The sequence below is a fragment of the Vulpes vulpes genome, chromosome 5, assembly GCF_048418805.1.
Source record: "Vulpes vulpes isolate BD-2025 chromosome 5, VulVul3, whole genome shotgun sequence".
NCBI classification, from domain to species: domain Eukaryota; kingdom Metazoa; phylum Chordata; class Mammalia; order Carnivora; family Canidae; genus Vulpes; species Vulpes vulpes.
Window position 1 is genome coordinate 77,252,377 of NC_132784.1, and position 16,140 is coordinate 77,268,516.

General features: G+C 37.3%; 2 protein-coding genes across 2 annotated transcripts; one reads left to right on the forward strand and one right to left on the reverse strand.

Moving 5' to 3' along the window:
* The first annotated feature begins 750 nt into the window (after positions 1–750).
* On the forward strand, positions 751–1,686 carry LOC112930550 (olfactory receptor 5AR1). The gene has a single exon (XM_026012894.2). It carries the CDS (start codon positions 751–753, stop codon positions 1,684–1,686), a length of 936 nt encoding a protein of 311 aa, XP_025868679.2.
* A 9,144-nt stretch (positions 1,687–10,830) lies between these two features.
* LOC112930605 (olfactory receptor 2G3-like) lies at positions 10,831–11,763 on the reverse strand. The gene has a single exon (XM_026012947.2). It carries the CDS (start codon positions 11,761–11,763, stop codon positions 10,831–10,833), a length of 933 nt encoding a protein of 310 aa, XP_025868732.2.
* Positions 11,764–16,140: the final 4,377 nt, after the last annotated feature.

A 16,140-nucleotide genomic window follows, 5' to 3' on the forward strand; every position in this document is an offset into this window, starting at 1 on the left:
AGTTCTGGCATATGATTAATAGTATCTCCTGGCTTTTTTTTTTAAAGATTTATTTATTTATTCAGAGAGAGACAGAGAGGTAGAGACACAGGCAGAGGGAGAAGCAGGCTCCATGCAGGAAGCCCGACGTGGGACTCGATTCCGGGTCTCCAGGATCACACCCTGGGCTGTAGGAGGCGCTAAACCGCTGAGCCACCAGGGCTGCCCTATCTCCTGGCTTTTTAAAAATTATTATTACTCACTGCCTTTTCTAATATTGCTCACCTTCTGCTCCAGATATTTTGCTTTCCCTGTGTGAGTGTGTGTGTGTGTGTGTGTTTGTGTGTTATGGGTAATAATTTGAGATCCCTGGGTTTTTCAGTTTTCTTTTTGTGCCTACCTGCAAAGAAAGTTAATGCTTATTCATTATCTGTGTCCATATTTGCTTTGTTTTAGACAGAAGGAAGGGATGCTCAAAACTGTCCTTCATTAATAATAAATAAGGCAGATAATGGCACAGATCATGTCAAACATTTGGTAGCATGTGATAAATTACCTCAGAGCACCAAGGTCTACAGAGGAGCAAAATTTGCCATCCCCAAGATGCTAACATCTTCTATTTTGACTGGGCACCTGGAGAAGACATGCACCCATCACTTTCATTAAAGTCATTTGAGTTACCCTATGGGTCATAGAATCTGATTTCTGGGAAGATTTTTAAAACTCATTTCAAATAATAAACCAAATCCAGGCACACATAAAGTTCAAAAGATGGATAAAGAAAACCACTCAGTGGTGACGGAGTTTATCTTTATGGGCATCACTCAGGACCGTCAGCTGCAGATCATCTTCTTTGTGATTTTCCTCCTGGTCTACCTGGTCAATGTAGTGGGGAACATCGGTATGATCATCTTGATCATAGCAGATACTCAGCTTCACACGCCCATGTACTTTTTCCTCTGCAACCTCTCTTTTGTTGACCTGGGCTACTCCTCAGCCATTGCCCCCAGGATGCTGGCTGACTTCTTAACAGACCGCAAAGTCATCTCCTTCTCTAGCTGTGCCACCCAGTTTGCGTTCTTTGTAGGTTTTGTAGATGCTGAGTGCTATGTCCTGGCTGCCATGGCCTATGACCGTTTCGTGGCCATCTGCCGACCCCTCCACTATAGCACTCTCATGTCCAAGCGAGTCTGCTTGGCCCTCATGCTGGGCTCTTACCTGGTCGGCCTGGTGAGTTTAGTGGCCCATACTTCCCTCACCTTCAGTTTGAGCTACTGTGGTTCCAATATTATCAACCACTTCTTCTGTGAAATCCCACCACTCTTAGCCCTCTCTTGCTCAGATACCTACATCAGTGAGATCTTGCTGTTTAGTCTGTGTGGCTTCATTGAATTCAGCACCATTCTTATCATCTTCATCTCCTATGCTTTCATACTCATCGCAATCATCAGAATGCGCTCAGCAGAAGGCCGCCTTAAGGCTTTCTCCACCTGTGGGTCTCACCTCACTGGCGTCACCCTCTTTTATGGCACAGTCATGTTTATGTACCTGAGGCCAACATCCAGCTACTCCCTGGACCAAGACAAGTGGGCCTCTGTGTTCTACACTATTATCATCCCCATGTTGAATCCCTTGATCTACAGTTTACGGAACAAGGATGTGAAAGCTGCTTTCAAAAAACTAATTGGAAAAAAACCTCAAGAATAACAAAATATGAAGATTTCTTATCACTACAGATAATTGATAGAGATAAAGGGGTGGTGGTAGGAGATAGGAAATGCAGATAACTTTCTAATAAACGCTACTGAAGCTACTATCTACTTGTATCAATCTTTAATTCTGTAGGGTTTTCTATAAACCTTAATACTCTGAAATGAAGGAAATATAAATTACTATTTTTGAAAGCCATGCTGAGCAAGATGCATCTGTTTTTTATTTGACTTTGGCTCACTCATTGCTTAGAAATGGAAACACAACTTGAATAGGGGACTATTTATTTAATAGTCAATTACTCTAAAGCATATTTTTTCAGGGTTATGAGGAATTAACAGATCCAAACATTGAAAATTTCTCTACATTAAAAACAATTCGGAGAAAATGTAGTTAAATATGTGGGGAATGGAACTGGTATGAGAGATGGCTTAACTCAGCCTAGGAACTACCCATTCATATACTCAGCAAAAACTTCTAAGTGCCAGATATATGCCAGGTTCTGAAGGATACAAACATAAGAAGTGCATTTGCCAATGAAGAGTTTGTTGCTTCCAGTTACTGTATTATCTCTCTGATACTACTACCATCAATAACTAAATAATGGGCTATGAAAACCCCAAGAATAAGAGCTGCAGACTTAGGTTCTGCTGCTAACTGGGTATGTGAGTTTTGACAAGACCCTTCTCTTTGGTGTCCTCAGTTTTCCCTTCAGTCTAGTGGTTGGTTTCACCTGGATCTCTTGGGTCTCCTCTGCCTAATATTTACATATTGTTAACTTCACATAATTGACATCATTTTAGCTTTCAGGGAAGCCCAGGGACTCTGGGATCCTAAGAGACATACAATTTCTGAGGCTAATTTTAGCAAGATTGTAATGTCTACAGGATTAGTATCCTATTCCCATCCCAAATCCCCTATGTCTTCTGATATTAGTTTAGTTTAGCCCTAGCCTTTTCCTAGGGTTCTGGGAATCTTCATGATTTCCACCATCATCACCGGGCCCTTATCCAAGAATAGTTTCATTAACCCTGAGGTATCAATGACTGACAATAGAAGAGACCTAACTCCTCTCTGCACATCTCAAAGCTACAAATCTTGAATCAAAAAACAAGTGAAAAAAAAAAAGTGCATCAGGTATCAACAGCAGGTAAAGGGTGCAGACTGAGATCAGAGGATAGCTAAGTTTTTCTCAGATATGCTAAAATTCTATCACACCATCAGTTTCTAACACTTCCAAACAATAATGTTCCTATCTCCCACAGCCACCCCAAGGGCAATATAATTAAAGATCATGGAAACACAGTAATTATCCTAAAGCATGTAGTATCCCCATTGATCGTGAAAAGCACCAGAGTTTTAGGGATAAAAGACCCAGGATTTACTAGGCTTTTTAATGGGTATCATTATACATGAGTTAAAATTAACCTGATGCAAATATACACAGCCATATCATGAACTTCTAAAAACATATTTCCGATGTCACATTATGAAGAAAGTACAGCAACTATGGACAGGTATAGAGCTGGCAGTCCAGAAAGAGCCCAGAGATTTAGCCTTCAGTTTCTTTTTAAAAATAATCTAATGTGAAAATCCACATGATGTGTGAAAAATAATAGATATTTTCTATCTCATTAACTACAAACCAAGTATACATTATAATTAAAAGACTAGCTGCCTTAGAATCAGGAAGAACTTTGAGTCCCATTTCTGCATTTCTACTCAGTGATGTCCCTGCTGGAGGATTACTTTTCTCTGAAATGATTGTTGTATTCAGTCAAAGTTAATGATAGAACCAAAAACTGATCCAAGAGCTATGCTTTCTACTCTAATGGCAAATATTCAAAGAATCCCTCATGTAAGTTCTATTATTTTCTTGCTCTGACTAATGGCAAGTTACCTAATCTCTATCAGACTGTTTCTTCATCTATTAAATAAAAATAATAATGCTTACCTTCTAGCATTTTTCAAAGGATATGCTGTAATCTCTGTAAAGAATCCATCACATAAAAGATAATTAATAAACTTTAGTTGCTTCTATTTTTCCTTCATTTATATCTTAGATATCTATAATTCTGCTATTGATATGATGCAGTATAATGAGGAAATTGTTTTTTTCTCATGTAATTGATAGTGAAAGTACACATATCAATCCATAATAGTGAGAGGAAAATGGATAGAAGTTGGGTCAACTTAGTGTTCATCCTACTCCCAGCAATAATCATGTCAGATAAATCCCCTCGGGTCTCTGCAGCTCAATCTCTACATAACTAAAGTGAGAATGAGTATTTACACCTTCTCAATTCTATTAGTTTGCTCAAATAAGTAATAAATAAATGCCTTATGTTTGGAAAGGCCTGAATTATCTTCCATACATTAACTACTTTGCCCAGTGATAAAACCACAGCAAAGGTAAATATATCAATCATGTTCTCTAGAATAGACTATAAAAGTCACATGAGTAGGTATTTTCTCTAACCAACAAAGACTTGGCACTCATTCTACTGGGAACTTTGAAAAGCAAAGATTGATGCAAAAGTGGTTAAGAGGGGAGATGTCAGAGTGAGATAAAGCTGAGATTAAATTCTTCTGCTGCTGCTTTCAAGCTATGTGACTTCAGTTGAGATTTTTTTTTTTAAACAATCTGTGCTGGACAATATGTATATTACATATATATCCTGGCTTCATGGAATTGGCATACATAAAGAAATAAAATAAATGCAAATGTCTTGTGCTACAGGGGGAAAACTACCAAAAGAGAATTGCAGACAATATGCTATAGGGATTCACACTTGAAAAACAACATTTCTTCCTGGGAGATTAAGGAATTTTCATGGAGAAGGGAGCATGTGAGTTATTTTGGGAAGCAGGGCCCAGAAATTAAAGAGAGAAGCAAATGAAGTGGGGAATGGCAGAGGAAAAAAAAACATAGCAAAGAAAGGCAAAGAGCTTGGAAACCAGGGGACATTTCCACAGGTTATTTTGCCTGGGTGTCTGTTAGGATTGGTGGTAAAGCTGAAATGTAGGTCAAGACTGCACACTAATTTAGGAAATGGCAATTTATTGCTTGGAGAGTAGGAAGCTTATCATTTGTGATTCAAGAGAAGGTTCTTCTTTGTTCCTTGAAATTCTGTCCCTTATCCATCAGCAGACCAACCTTTGGGGAAGTCAGTATAACAACATGGCCTTTATATTGGTAAATTCAAGTTGATTCTGGCAACTTCAGAAAGGTTTGGTGACGTAAGATGGCATGCTCTTCTTAATGGAGCTTGGATGAAACTCATAGTTGGTTTTATAGCTGGTCTTCTCCCAGGGGAGGAATCCAAGCTGAAGTCTCTGCCTTCAATCTCTGCCTTAGAGAGAACACCTGGATCACAAGGATCTGAGATTTATCATCTGCCCCATAATTATCCTTCTCCCTTAACTCAGGAGTTATGACATGACCAAAGTCCTTTGCTTAGCATTCCAGGCCCTCCCCCTTAAACCACCTCTCTGATATTCCTTCCTGCTATCTTTGAGCAACAGATTCTCCAGCAAAACCATTTCTTTAATGGTCCTCCAATTTTTTACCTATGTATCCTTCTAAATCCCCCCTCCTCTCTCCTCTGTGCTTCCTTAATAGTCCCAGCTGCATATCTCAGAACATCCAAATTCTTCTCTTCCTTCAAGGACCAGCTCAAACATTACTCCTTGAAATGCCTTGTATCTGAGCTATTAGACTGGGGAAAAAAAATACCACTCTTCTGAACAGCAGCCTTTAATTTATAATTTCCTTATGGATGTATGTGTGGATATTATAGTTATGCACGTGCATGTGCAAATGTGTCTAAGGCAGACACTATAAAAGATGTACCTGAATTGCCCCATACCAATAATGAGGTCAGGATGGACACTGAAGGAACAGCTTGCTTATGAAAAGAAAGGTGTGAACTGGAGGGTATTACGCTGAGTGAAATAAGTCAATCAGAGAAGGACAATCATCATATGGTTTCACTCATACGTGGAATAAAAGAAATAGTGAAAGGGATTATAAGAGAAAGGAGGGGAACTGAATGGGAAAATTAGAGAGGGAGACAAACCATGAGAGACTCTTAACTCTTGTAAACAAAGGGTTGTGGAAGGGGAGGTGGGTGGCGGGGATGGGGTGACTGGGTGATGGGCACTGAAGAGGGGACTTGATGAAATTAGCACTGGGCGTTATAATATATGTTGGCAAATTGAATTTAAATGTAAAAAATATTTTTAAAAAGGCATGAAATAAACCATTTGTTGGCTAGACTGCTTCTAACAGCTATATGCACTGTGAAAACGTGCAGCCACATGAGGGCTCTGGAAGCAGCTGTAGTGAGATCTGTGTGTTTAACTCTGTTTGACTGAGTGTTAATGAGAAGAATAGGTTGCTGGAGTAAGGGTCCATGATAAAATCAACACTGTGAATGGCATCCACACATGACATCTGAAGATCTACATTTTCAGCTTCATCCTAGCCATCTCCTTCCACAACCCACCTCCCAGAAGTTCAAATCACATTGAACTCAAGGATATTGAGAAATCTCTCCCTTTGTATACTTTTGCTAATGACAGTCTTATGCCTCAAAGGCCACTAATCCACCTAGAAAACACTGTTTTATGTCACAAATCAATCATCACTTCTGTAAATTATTCCTGGACTCACCCCTTCTAATCTGCAAAATGGCACCACTAATACCTACTTATGAAGTTGCAATGAGAACGAAAGATAGTCTAAATGTGGCCAGTTTTCCCTCCTGTGAAAGGCAGTTTTGTTTTTTCCTATTATCTTGAAGTAGGTATCAGTACTGCTACTTCTCACTCTTAAAAATGTCCTAGCTTAGGGGATCCCTGGGTGGCTCAGTGGTTTGGCACCTGCCTTTGGCCCGGGGCACCATCCTGGAGTCTGGGAATCGAGTCCTGCAGCGAGCTCCCTGCATGGAGCCTATTTCTCCCTCTACCTATGTTTCTGCCTGTCTCTCTGTCTCTCTCTCTCTCTGTCTATCGTGAATAAACAAATAAGTCTTTTTTTAAAAATGTCCTAGTTTAGATATTGAAATATAAGAAAAACCTAAGTAGTTTATTTAAGCACTTTGGGGCTTAATAAATGGTGGCTTTCCTCTGTGCTAGGTACATACTCCTTTAATATAAAAGCTTCCTCGATAGACTGTGAAACATTAAGGTAGTCTCATTTTTTTATCCTTAAGTCCTGGCATATCATAAGTGAGTAACAAATGCTCATTGAACAAATGAATGATCATGCCTTCCTGGACTAGAGAACTACCAGAACCTAGTCCCAACTCTGGGTCTCAGGTAACCTGCCAAAGATACACATAAGATCTTGAAATTCATAGGACAAAATTATTGGCCCTATATTTTAAGATGATGAAGCCAGAGTTACGAAAGTTTAAATGGCATGCGAATGTGCTCTTGGCTTATAAGTAGTAGAGCTAGGATTGAAACAAATAAAAATATTTGTTAAAATAAAATAAAAATATTTTAATTTTTTAAAAGATTTTATTTATTCATAAGAGACAGAGAGAGAGAGAGAGAGAGAGGCAGAGACACAGGCAGAGGGAGAAGCAAGCTGCATGCAGGGAGCCCTACATGGGACTCCATCCTGGGTCTCCAGGGTCAGCCCTGGGCCTAAGGCAGGTGCTAAACCGCTTAGCCACCCAGGGATCCCCAAAACAAATTTTTCTAATTTTTAACCTGGTGTTCCATAAAATAGGAAAGTGTGCAGCCTTAAAGAAAATGACAGGCATAATCAGAACTGGGGAACCCGAATAAAGGTCTAGTTTGCAGCTATATTTAGTCTTATGATTTGATTAAATTGATTATTAGGGATTTAGACAGGATTGTAGTGTGAAGCATCTGTTGAAAGGTTAACATTTGGGCAGCCCCGGTGGCTCAGCAGTTTAGCGCCGCCTTCAGCCCGGGGTGTGATCCTGGACACGTGGGATCGAGTCCCACGTCGGGCTCCCTGCATGGAGCCTGCTTCTCCCTCTGCCTGTGTCTCTGCCTCTCTCTGTGTGTGTCTCTCATGAATAAATAGATAAATAAAATCTTTAAAAAAAGAAAGAAAGAAAAAGAAAGAAAGAAAGAAAGAAAGAAAGAAAGAAAGAAAGAAAGAAAGAAAGAAAGAAAGAAAGAAAGAAAGAAAAGTTCACATTTGCCTATGACCACAGTGAGCTGAATCTTTGCAAAATCACATGGGCTGGACGAGTCACTATAACCTGAAGAAGCAAGGGAAAGGGGCAAGATAGGAGATAATATCAAAGAAATAAGTGAACTTTCAGATCATGCTGAAAGAATAGTATCTTGACTTTCTTCCCATTCAGTATTTTACAATCCTCATACTTCTTGACTGGAATTAATGTTTTTCATTTCAAGGGGAAAGATAACTCATTGAGAAAGCTGGTAACATGATGTATGACAACAGTGTGCATTATATTCTGTATACCTAAAGTGACATTAAAACCTTTCAACATCGCATTATTCTTAAAGTAAATCAATCAAATCCAAAAAGTGAAACAATAAAAACATTTCAGAAGAAATTCTGACAGATTTATGATATATAAATTCAATAATAAACTTATAATTAAGTCTATTCCAGAGAGGACAGAAGTAGCCAAGATGTAGATAGAGACATGATTTATTGATACTTAAAGATGATCTAATCCAACAACAATCTCATTTTGTAAATGAAAAAAGTGAGGTTTACAGAAATGGAATGATTTCTTCATATTAATATAGCTAAATTAAAACCTGAAATTATAACTTCATTATCCTCATTCCAAATATAGTCTCTTATGCTACACAATAATACTGATTAATCAAGCACTGAGAGAATGTAGCTCATGGCAACAGTTCATTTTCTAATATTTTGTTTACTCTAGGCTTTAGTTTTATTTCAATATGAACAAAGTACTAGTTAGTACATTTCCTAGATACGCTGTTACCTCGTTACTGTGATCCTAAAAAAAAATGTAGGAAGGAAATAATTCAGTAAGACATTTGATGTTGTGAAGAACCAATAATTGCTGAGTTCACATTATTTGTGTTAATCTTAAAATTGTTATTTGTTCTAGCGATGATTGTAATATATAGTACATAGAATTATCAGTTAAAAGTCTATAAGTGTTACATTTCCTTTTCTGTCAAAAGAAGCAAGCCTAGAAAAAGAATAAAGCTTGCATGGAAAGGTCTAGTTTGATGGGAAACAAACTGAGGGTTACTGGGGTGGGGGAGAAGAAAGACAGGATAACTGGGTGATAGGCGTTAAGGAGGGCATGTGATATGGTGAGCAGTGGGTGTTATATGCAACTGATGAATCACTGAACTCTACCTCTGAAACTAGTAATACAGTATAGTTATAGAATTTAATTTAAATAAACTTTTTTTTAAAGTTCTAGCTGGGTGCTAAGATAGGGTATTGCATTATTACTCTTCATTCACTCAACTCCAAGTTACTGATGAAAACAAACTAGTCATAATGAATTGATTAGGTCAAGTAATTGGTCTAAATAAATATTTTTAGAAAAAACACAGAAAAATGTTCACTTTCATTTGTTTACATGTTCTGGCTATGTGTCTTCCCTGTAAGAATGGTTTTGCAATTTTTTCTGCATTTTTAACTAGTTCACTCATTTATAGAGCTGAAAGGTAAGATGGATTAGTCATTTTTGTGAAACAAAAAATAAACTTTCCATTTGTTATAACTTCAGGCATTTTATGCCCCTTTTTCAAAACTAATTTAATGCTTCTAAATCACAAATAGCTAACTAAATATGTATTTCTTATTTGATAATATCTGAGAGAATTTTAAATATTACTTTTCACTTTAAATTGTCCAGAAGAAAGTTAATTAGAAGTATGTGTTTCTAATCCTCATTCACATACTAAGCAAATATATTATGTATAAAGTCATTTCTTTATCAAGGAAAATATGCAAGAAAAGCACCCCACTATGTAATGAATTTGACTAGTTGGTTAGTGATTTTGCTTTTTACTTTTTAAATCAATTTTAAACCAGTGAAGTCCTCTTTACCTATTTCATCAGAGATGCTTCACTTACTGATTGCGTTTGACCTTCATATTTAGATGGAAGAAATAGTTGCATTTTAGTTGTTGAATATATGTGAAAGTGAGTTATACTCCTTTTATTTTATTTTAAATTGTAAAACAGCAAGTGAGAAAATTTTAGAAATAAGGTATCTAACTTAATAACATGTTAATCAAAGGCCGTATTTAAGCTTATTAAGTATAATAATGCTAAATTATTTTTTCTATTCTCTTCATTCAAAAAAGTGATTCTTTTTAGAGACACCATTGGTGCAAAGCTTCAAAACACAGGAAATATTCATTTTCACAAATTTGTGATATCATATATATACACACACACACATATATATATTCAGAGTATATATATATATATATATATATATATATATATATATTCTGTCTACATAGTAATCAGAAAACCTTTCAAAAAGTATGTTGTGTCATATCACCCTCCTTTATAATACTTACATTTTACTAAGAATAAATCTTTACTCCTTACTCCCGAGATGACTGCATGGTCTGACTGCTGTATGAAAATTAAATGAAGTAATATTTTGATAGATTTGCTACAATGCAGGGCTATATGTAAAGGGGTCAAAATTCATCTCAACCACAAAATAGATGCAGAGCTTGTTTCCCTGTAAACTACAAAATTAGGACAGATGTGAAATGTTACATCCAAAAACCTTTATCTGAAGTTCTTTATTTGAGTTAAAAATTCAGAATGTTTCTCTATATGAAGATGCTTTAGATCCTCCAGACAGTAGTAAGATATTTCATCTTAGTCATAATTTCAAACATTTATTTCAGTTAGTCTATGATTTTAGAGAACCAAGATTTCTCAGGGAGTAAGAAAATAGTCATGCAACAAAGGGAGTTGTTTTGACACATTAAAGCCATCATTTGTCTTTGGGGCAGATATGTTTCCTGTTGAGTTTGCAGCTAGATTTATGTGTCCTTTATGAATGGCAAGAGAAACATTGACTGTACAAGGTCTTATTTATTGTCTCATTTAATATTCAGAAGTCAGTTATCTTACTAACAGCTTTAGGGTCCCATTAATACCCCTCATTTCCTCCGTTTTGCAATAGCTCTCCTTAAAGCTCCTTTCACATCCTGGTTCCTTAGGCTATAGATCAAGGGGTTGAGCATGGGTGTGATCACAGTGTAGAACACGGCAATGATCTTGCCCCCAGCCCTGGAGGACTTCGACTGGGGTCTCATGTATATGAAGATGGCAGTTCCATAGAATAAGGCCACCACTGTCAGATGGGAGACACAAGTGGACAGTGCCTTGTGCCTCCCGGAGGCTGACCGTATCCTGAGAACTGATAGAAGGATTCGGGCATAGGAAACAACAATGAGGAGAAAAGGGATGAAGACAATGATGATACTAAAGATAAAAACAACCAGCTCTGTAAATGAGGTGTCAGTGCAAGCTAACCTCAAGACAGAAGGAACCTCACAAAAAAAGTGATTCAGGACATTGGGCCCACAGTAGGGCAAACTCAAGGTAAGGACATTGATAACCATGGAACTCAGGAAGCTACTGGACCAAGAAATGGCTGCCAATTGGACACAGATTCTTTGGTTCATAATGACAATATAATGGAGAGGATGACAAATGGCTACATATCTGTCATAAGCCATGACCCCAAGGAGAACACATTCAATCATTCCAAAGGAGAGGGAGAAGTACATCTGAGTAGCACAGCTAGAGAAGGGGATGGTCTTTTTTCCCATCATGTTGGACAGCATTTGTGGGACATTGGTGGATGTGTAGCAGATGTCCAGAAAGGACAAATTTGTAAGGAAGAAGTACATGGGGGTTTGGAGACGAGGTTCTATCTGGATAATAGTGATAATTATAATATTCCCCACAACTGTTAATAAATAGAAGAACAAGAACATAATAAAAAGAATGAGCTGCATCTTTGGCTGAGATGACAGCCCCAAGAACACAAACTCAGTCACAGTGAAGTTTGTTTTTATCATATACATTTTTCAGGCCACCTCCCTCTCACAGGATCATCTACCTGAAGACAAACATCAGATGTCCTATATCTATAAGCACAGTGTCAGAAAGTCAAGACATAAGTAAGAAAGCAAAGAGAAATCTTGATCTGAAATTACATCTTGAGTATCTGAGATGTACTATAAACGGAAAGCTTTTCTTCTACTTTTGGAGGGCATACTCCCTTGATGAGATTAAGAATTTCACATTCAGGGATGCCTGGGTGGCTCAGCCAGACAGAGTGTCTGTCTTAGACTCAGGGCATGATCCCGGGGTTCTGGGATCTTGTCCCTCATGAGGCTCCCTGTGGGGAGCCTGCTTTCTCCCTCTGCCTATGTCTCTGCCTCTCTCTCCATACCTCAGATGAATAAATAAATAAAAGCTTTTTTAAAAAAGTAATTTCACATTCAAATTGAGTTAAGCAGATATTCTTAACTTTTCTCCAAGAGTATGCTCTTTTGGCTCTTCATAATCTTTCCAAAACCTATTTATTCTTCATTCTTCAAAGCTTTACTCATGGCTCATCTCTTTGAAAAGATCAGATTATGTCTTTGCTCCACACCTAACAACTGAGCAGCATGATGTAGAAATTAATTAAAAAATAGTGAAAGGCATTACTCCATGTGCTAACCTAAGAATAAAGGCAGGAACAGCAGCCTGTGCTTGTTTTCTATCACTCTGATGCATTCTTCCCATGCTTGGACACCCTGATACCCTAAAGAACAAAGACTGCATACACCACCAACAAAACCAGTCACAGGTCACACTAATGGCCAGTTCCACCAGCTTCACCATTTCCAAACTGTGGGGTCTTGGAGAATTTCATCATACATAAAATGGGAATAATTGTTAGATTAATAGGGATAAATTTTTTGCAGATTAAATAAATAATGTATATAAAGAATTTAGGACAATGTCTACATGGAGGAAATAATGCATATAAAACATCTATTATTAATAGTTCTATTAATGTACAGTGAAGCTACATTTATCTAAAATTTGCTTCTCTAATAAAAACTATTTCAGAGAAATATTAATTAAAAGAATCCAGACAAGTTAAAGTTACCAGGTCTATTCATTGAGAACCTCTTAGCCCCCTCCCTGTGTCTACTTTAATAAATTTATTTATGCACCGAGTTAGCATGTTCAGCTAACTGACTTGCAGCCATGAGCAGATTAAAAGCAGTGACTGAAGACTGATGTAAGGTAAGGAAGAGTCCTAGAGGTAGGCACCATTACAGCAGCCAGAGGAAGCTGCCAATCATTCATTTGCCCATTTGTTCATCCTCTTTTTTTTTTTTTTTTTTTTGGTCTTCTTTCTTTTTTATTCTTTCTTTCAAAAATCTCTTTATGATAATCTAGTATGTACCAGATGCTGGGTATATACTAGTAAACACAACAAGCATTTTCAATAGTCTCAGAGCTTATAATCCAGTGGAAAGTTGTGATGAAGGTAACAGTTCCATCCCTTGACAGCATGGAGGATATTATCAGGAAGACATTTAAGAACCAAATAGTTGCAGGTCATGAAAAAGACTACTTTATGCAACACATCCTTTCTCAAATAACATCAATTTGCATGTAATATCTTTTAGAGGGCTTTCTTATGGGGTACCTGGGTGGCTTAGTTAGTTAAGTATCTGTCTTTGACTCAGGTCATGATCCCAGGGCTGTGGGACGGATCCTCTTGTAGGACTCCCTACGCAGTGGGGAGTCTGCTTCTCCCTCTTCCCCTGCCCCTTCCCACCCCAACTCTTAAATAAATAAATAAAATATTTTAAAAAAATAAGGTGTTATCTTATATTTTGATTTAATCAGGGTTTTTCAAATCTAATAATGCAGTGAAATGATACAATTAAATTATCAACAATCTGAGGTCCAGGGATAAAAGAGTGATGGGCCTGGAAAGAGAGGGGAGAGGTTAGGTCACAGCCCTATTTTCTCTAGGAGCATCAGGAAAGGGAGTGAACAGAAGGATATAGAGCTCCCGTCAAGCCCTTCAAACAGCACTAACCAAGTTCTGCTGCAAATAAGAAATGTTTTGGTGATTTTAGCAGTGATTATAATGACAATAAATGATATCCACAAAGAGTTTTTCAGTTGACAAGGTGGCATATAATCAGGAGATCACACCATTGGTAGTGAAATACACAGAATCCACCACTGGAGAGCAAGAGGACATGTCTGATTCCACTATGTGCCAGCAGGGCATACTTTGCACAATTCACAACACCAACCTGTGCCCAACCATCCTCATCTGTACAGGGTGGGCAGAGTGGCTTCATCAGAAGTGATACACAGGATAAATGAGATAATGCATGAAAAGTACCTAAAACAGAGTCAGACATATATAGTAAAGGCTCAATATATGTTAACTATTATCATTATGATCCATGTGATATGAAGTGAACAGATCATAAATTATTGGCATTCCTCACCCACTCCCCTATAGGCCAGGGAGACTAAGTCTTTGAGACAGTAAACAACTTGTCCTAAATCACTGAATTACTGAAGCTATATGCAAGCACCTGCAACATGTGTGTATATATAGCTATTTCTACAGTAATAAAACCACAAATGCAATAGTCTTGGTCCTCTAGGCATGAATGTACGTGTAGAATTGTGTTCACATAAAGGAATGTAAATATATTGATTCAACATTTAAACACTCTCTATATTTCGAAGCCTCAATAAAGGAGGATATTCCCTTAGTTCCTGTAAATAAAAAGGTTGCCTCAAAGAACATTTTTAGTAACTTGATGGCTGCTGTTGCTGAAAGTGAGTTAGAACCCATTCTGTTGTCAGTTTCCAGGTTACAAATTTGTTTCTGTTCCTATCAGAACACAGAGTTGTAAATCCATTATAAGGATAAGAGGAATAAAGACACTTGTAGATAAATCTATCTCCCACGATAGGAAGCAAATTCACCAAATTAAATGCAAGTTGAAAAGGCCCTCAATGGTTTATAATTACCTGTAAATTCTATACAGCCATTTCAATCAAGCAACCAACACCTAGTTAGCTGCACACTCTCCATCTTACCTCACAAGGCAAAAGCTACCATTGCTATATGCCTCTTCCAACCTGTCTGCCTGGAAAACTCATATTTGATTATTTAAATGTTCGAATTGTTTAATGTAAGCATACAAGCATCCTCTTGGAAACTCTCCCTAATCTAATTCATCCAGACAGAATTAATCAGAATCCCTTCTGCTGAATCATTTCCATCCTTTGAACATACTCGATTACTGTACGTGTGTGTGTGTGTGTGTGTGTGTGTGTGTGTGTGTGTGAATGAAAAGTTATGAATCTATCTCTTCAATTGACTTTGGCTTTCTAAGGATCCTGTCATGTTTATTTTTGTTGTCCCATTCCTTAGAACATAATAAGCACTGTTAAGCATTGATAAAAACTCAGATAAGCTGATTCTATGTCTTATTTTTCTTAAGTCTTAAACTCAGATTAAAAATAATTTCAACCTCATGCTAGCCATAATTTCAGTCAAAGAATATGGTCCTGAAAAATCATTTACTCTCTAATTGCTTCTTTTTCTAAACAGCACTGTCTATGGCTCAAAAAGCCATCTAATTCAGTTTCGGCAGGGTGGGGGTGCAGGGAAGAGGGGAAATGATTAATGTCACTTCATACCAAGAAGGTACTATGTGTGCTAACAAATTTTACACAAGCTCAGGTTACTTTAGCATCATATAGACACAGCATATCAGGCATCTTATGTATTCACAGAAAAATGACTCCTTTTTCTGTCCTGCAAGTCACAGGAAACAATCTAATATATATTTTACACAAAACTAAAGAATTCTAATGTTCCTTCATAAATTCTGGATGTTTAAAAGCTAAACCTTTAATCTTTGTAATCTAGATAATTTGTAAACAACTGAATACACTGTTTTCTCCAACTTGTAGTTAAATTGTTTATTAAGTTTGGTAAATAGATTTGATATATAGCAACGATATTTCTGGTCTTTGGTAATACCTCCTTTTTCCAGGATAAGTTTGCAAGGCACCCTAATGTAGGCATAAAAATCAACCTGAATATGAATTATATCTCCACCAGCTCTCTGCTGGGTCAGTTGGGTAAGTTTCTAAACTTTTCCAAGACTCTTTATCGCCTAGATTAAGTGGGAACTATATTAGTACCTAAGATTAAAGATTATTTAATTGATTACATCAGAAAGTCCATCTAGCAGTTTTAGCATAGAATTTGACACATAGTGAGAATTTAGGAAATTATAGCTCACAATGTTATATAAACTTCAGGTTTATTCAGTTTGCTCTAAATATACTTGTACTCTGAGAGCAGAAAGACATAATTATATTGGAAGTTACTTACAACATCACTGTAG

Excerpts from the sequence above, each read along its gene's own strand:
- LOC112930550 (XM_026012894.2), top strand. The coding sequence starts at position 751 with ATGGATAAAGAAAACCACTCAGTGGTGACGGAGTTTATCTTTATGGGC.
- LOC112930605 (XM_026012947.2), bottom strand. The coding sequence starts at position 11,763 with ATGTATATGATAAAAACAAACTTCACTGTGACTGAGTTTGTGTTCTTG.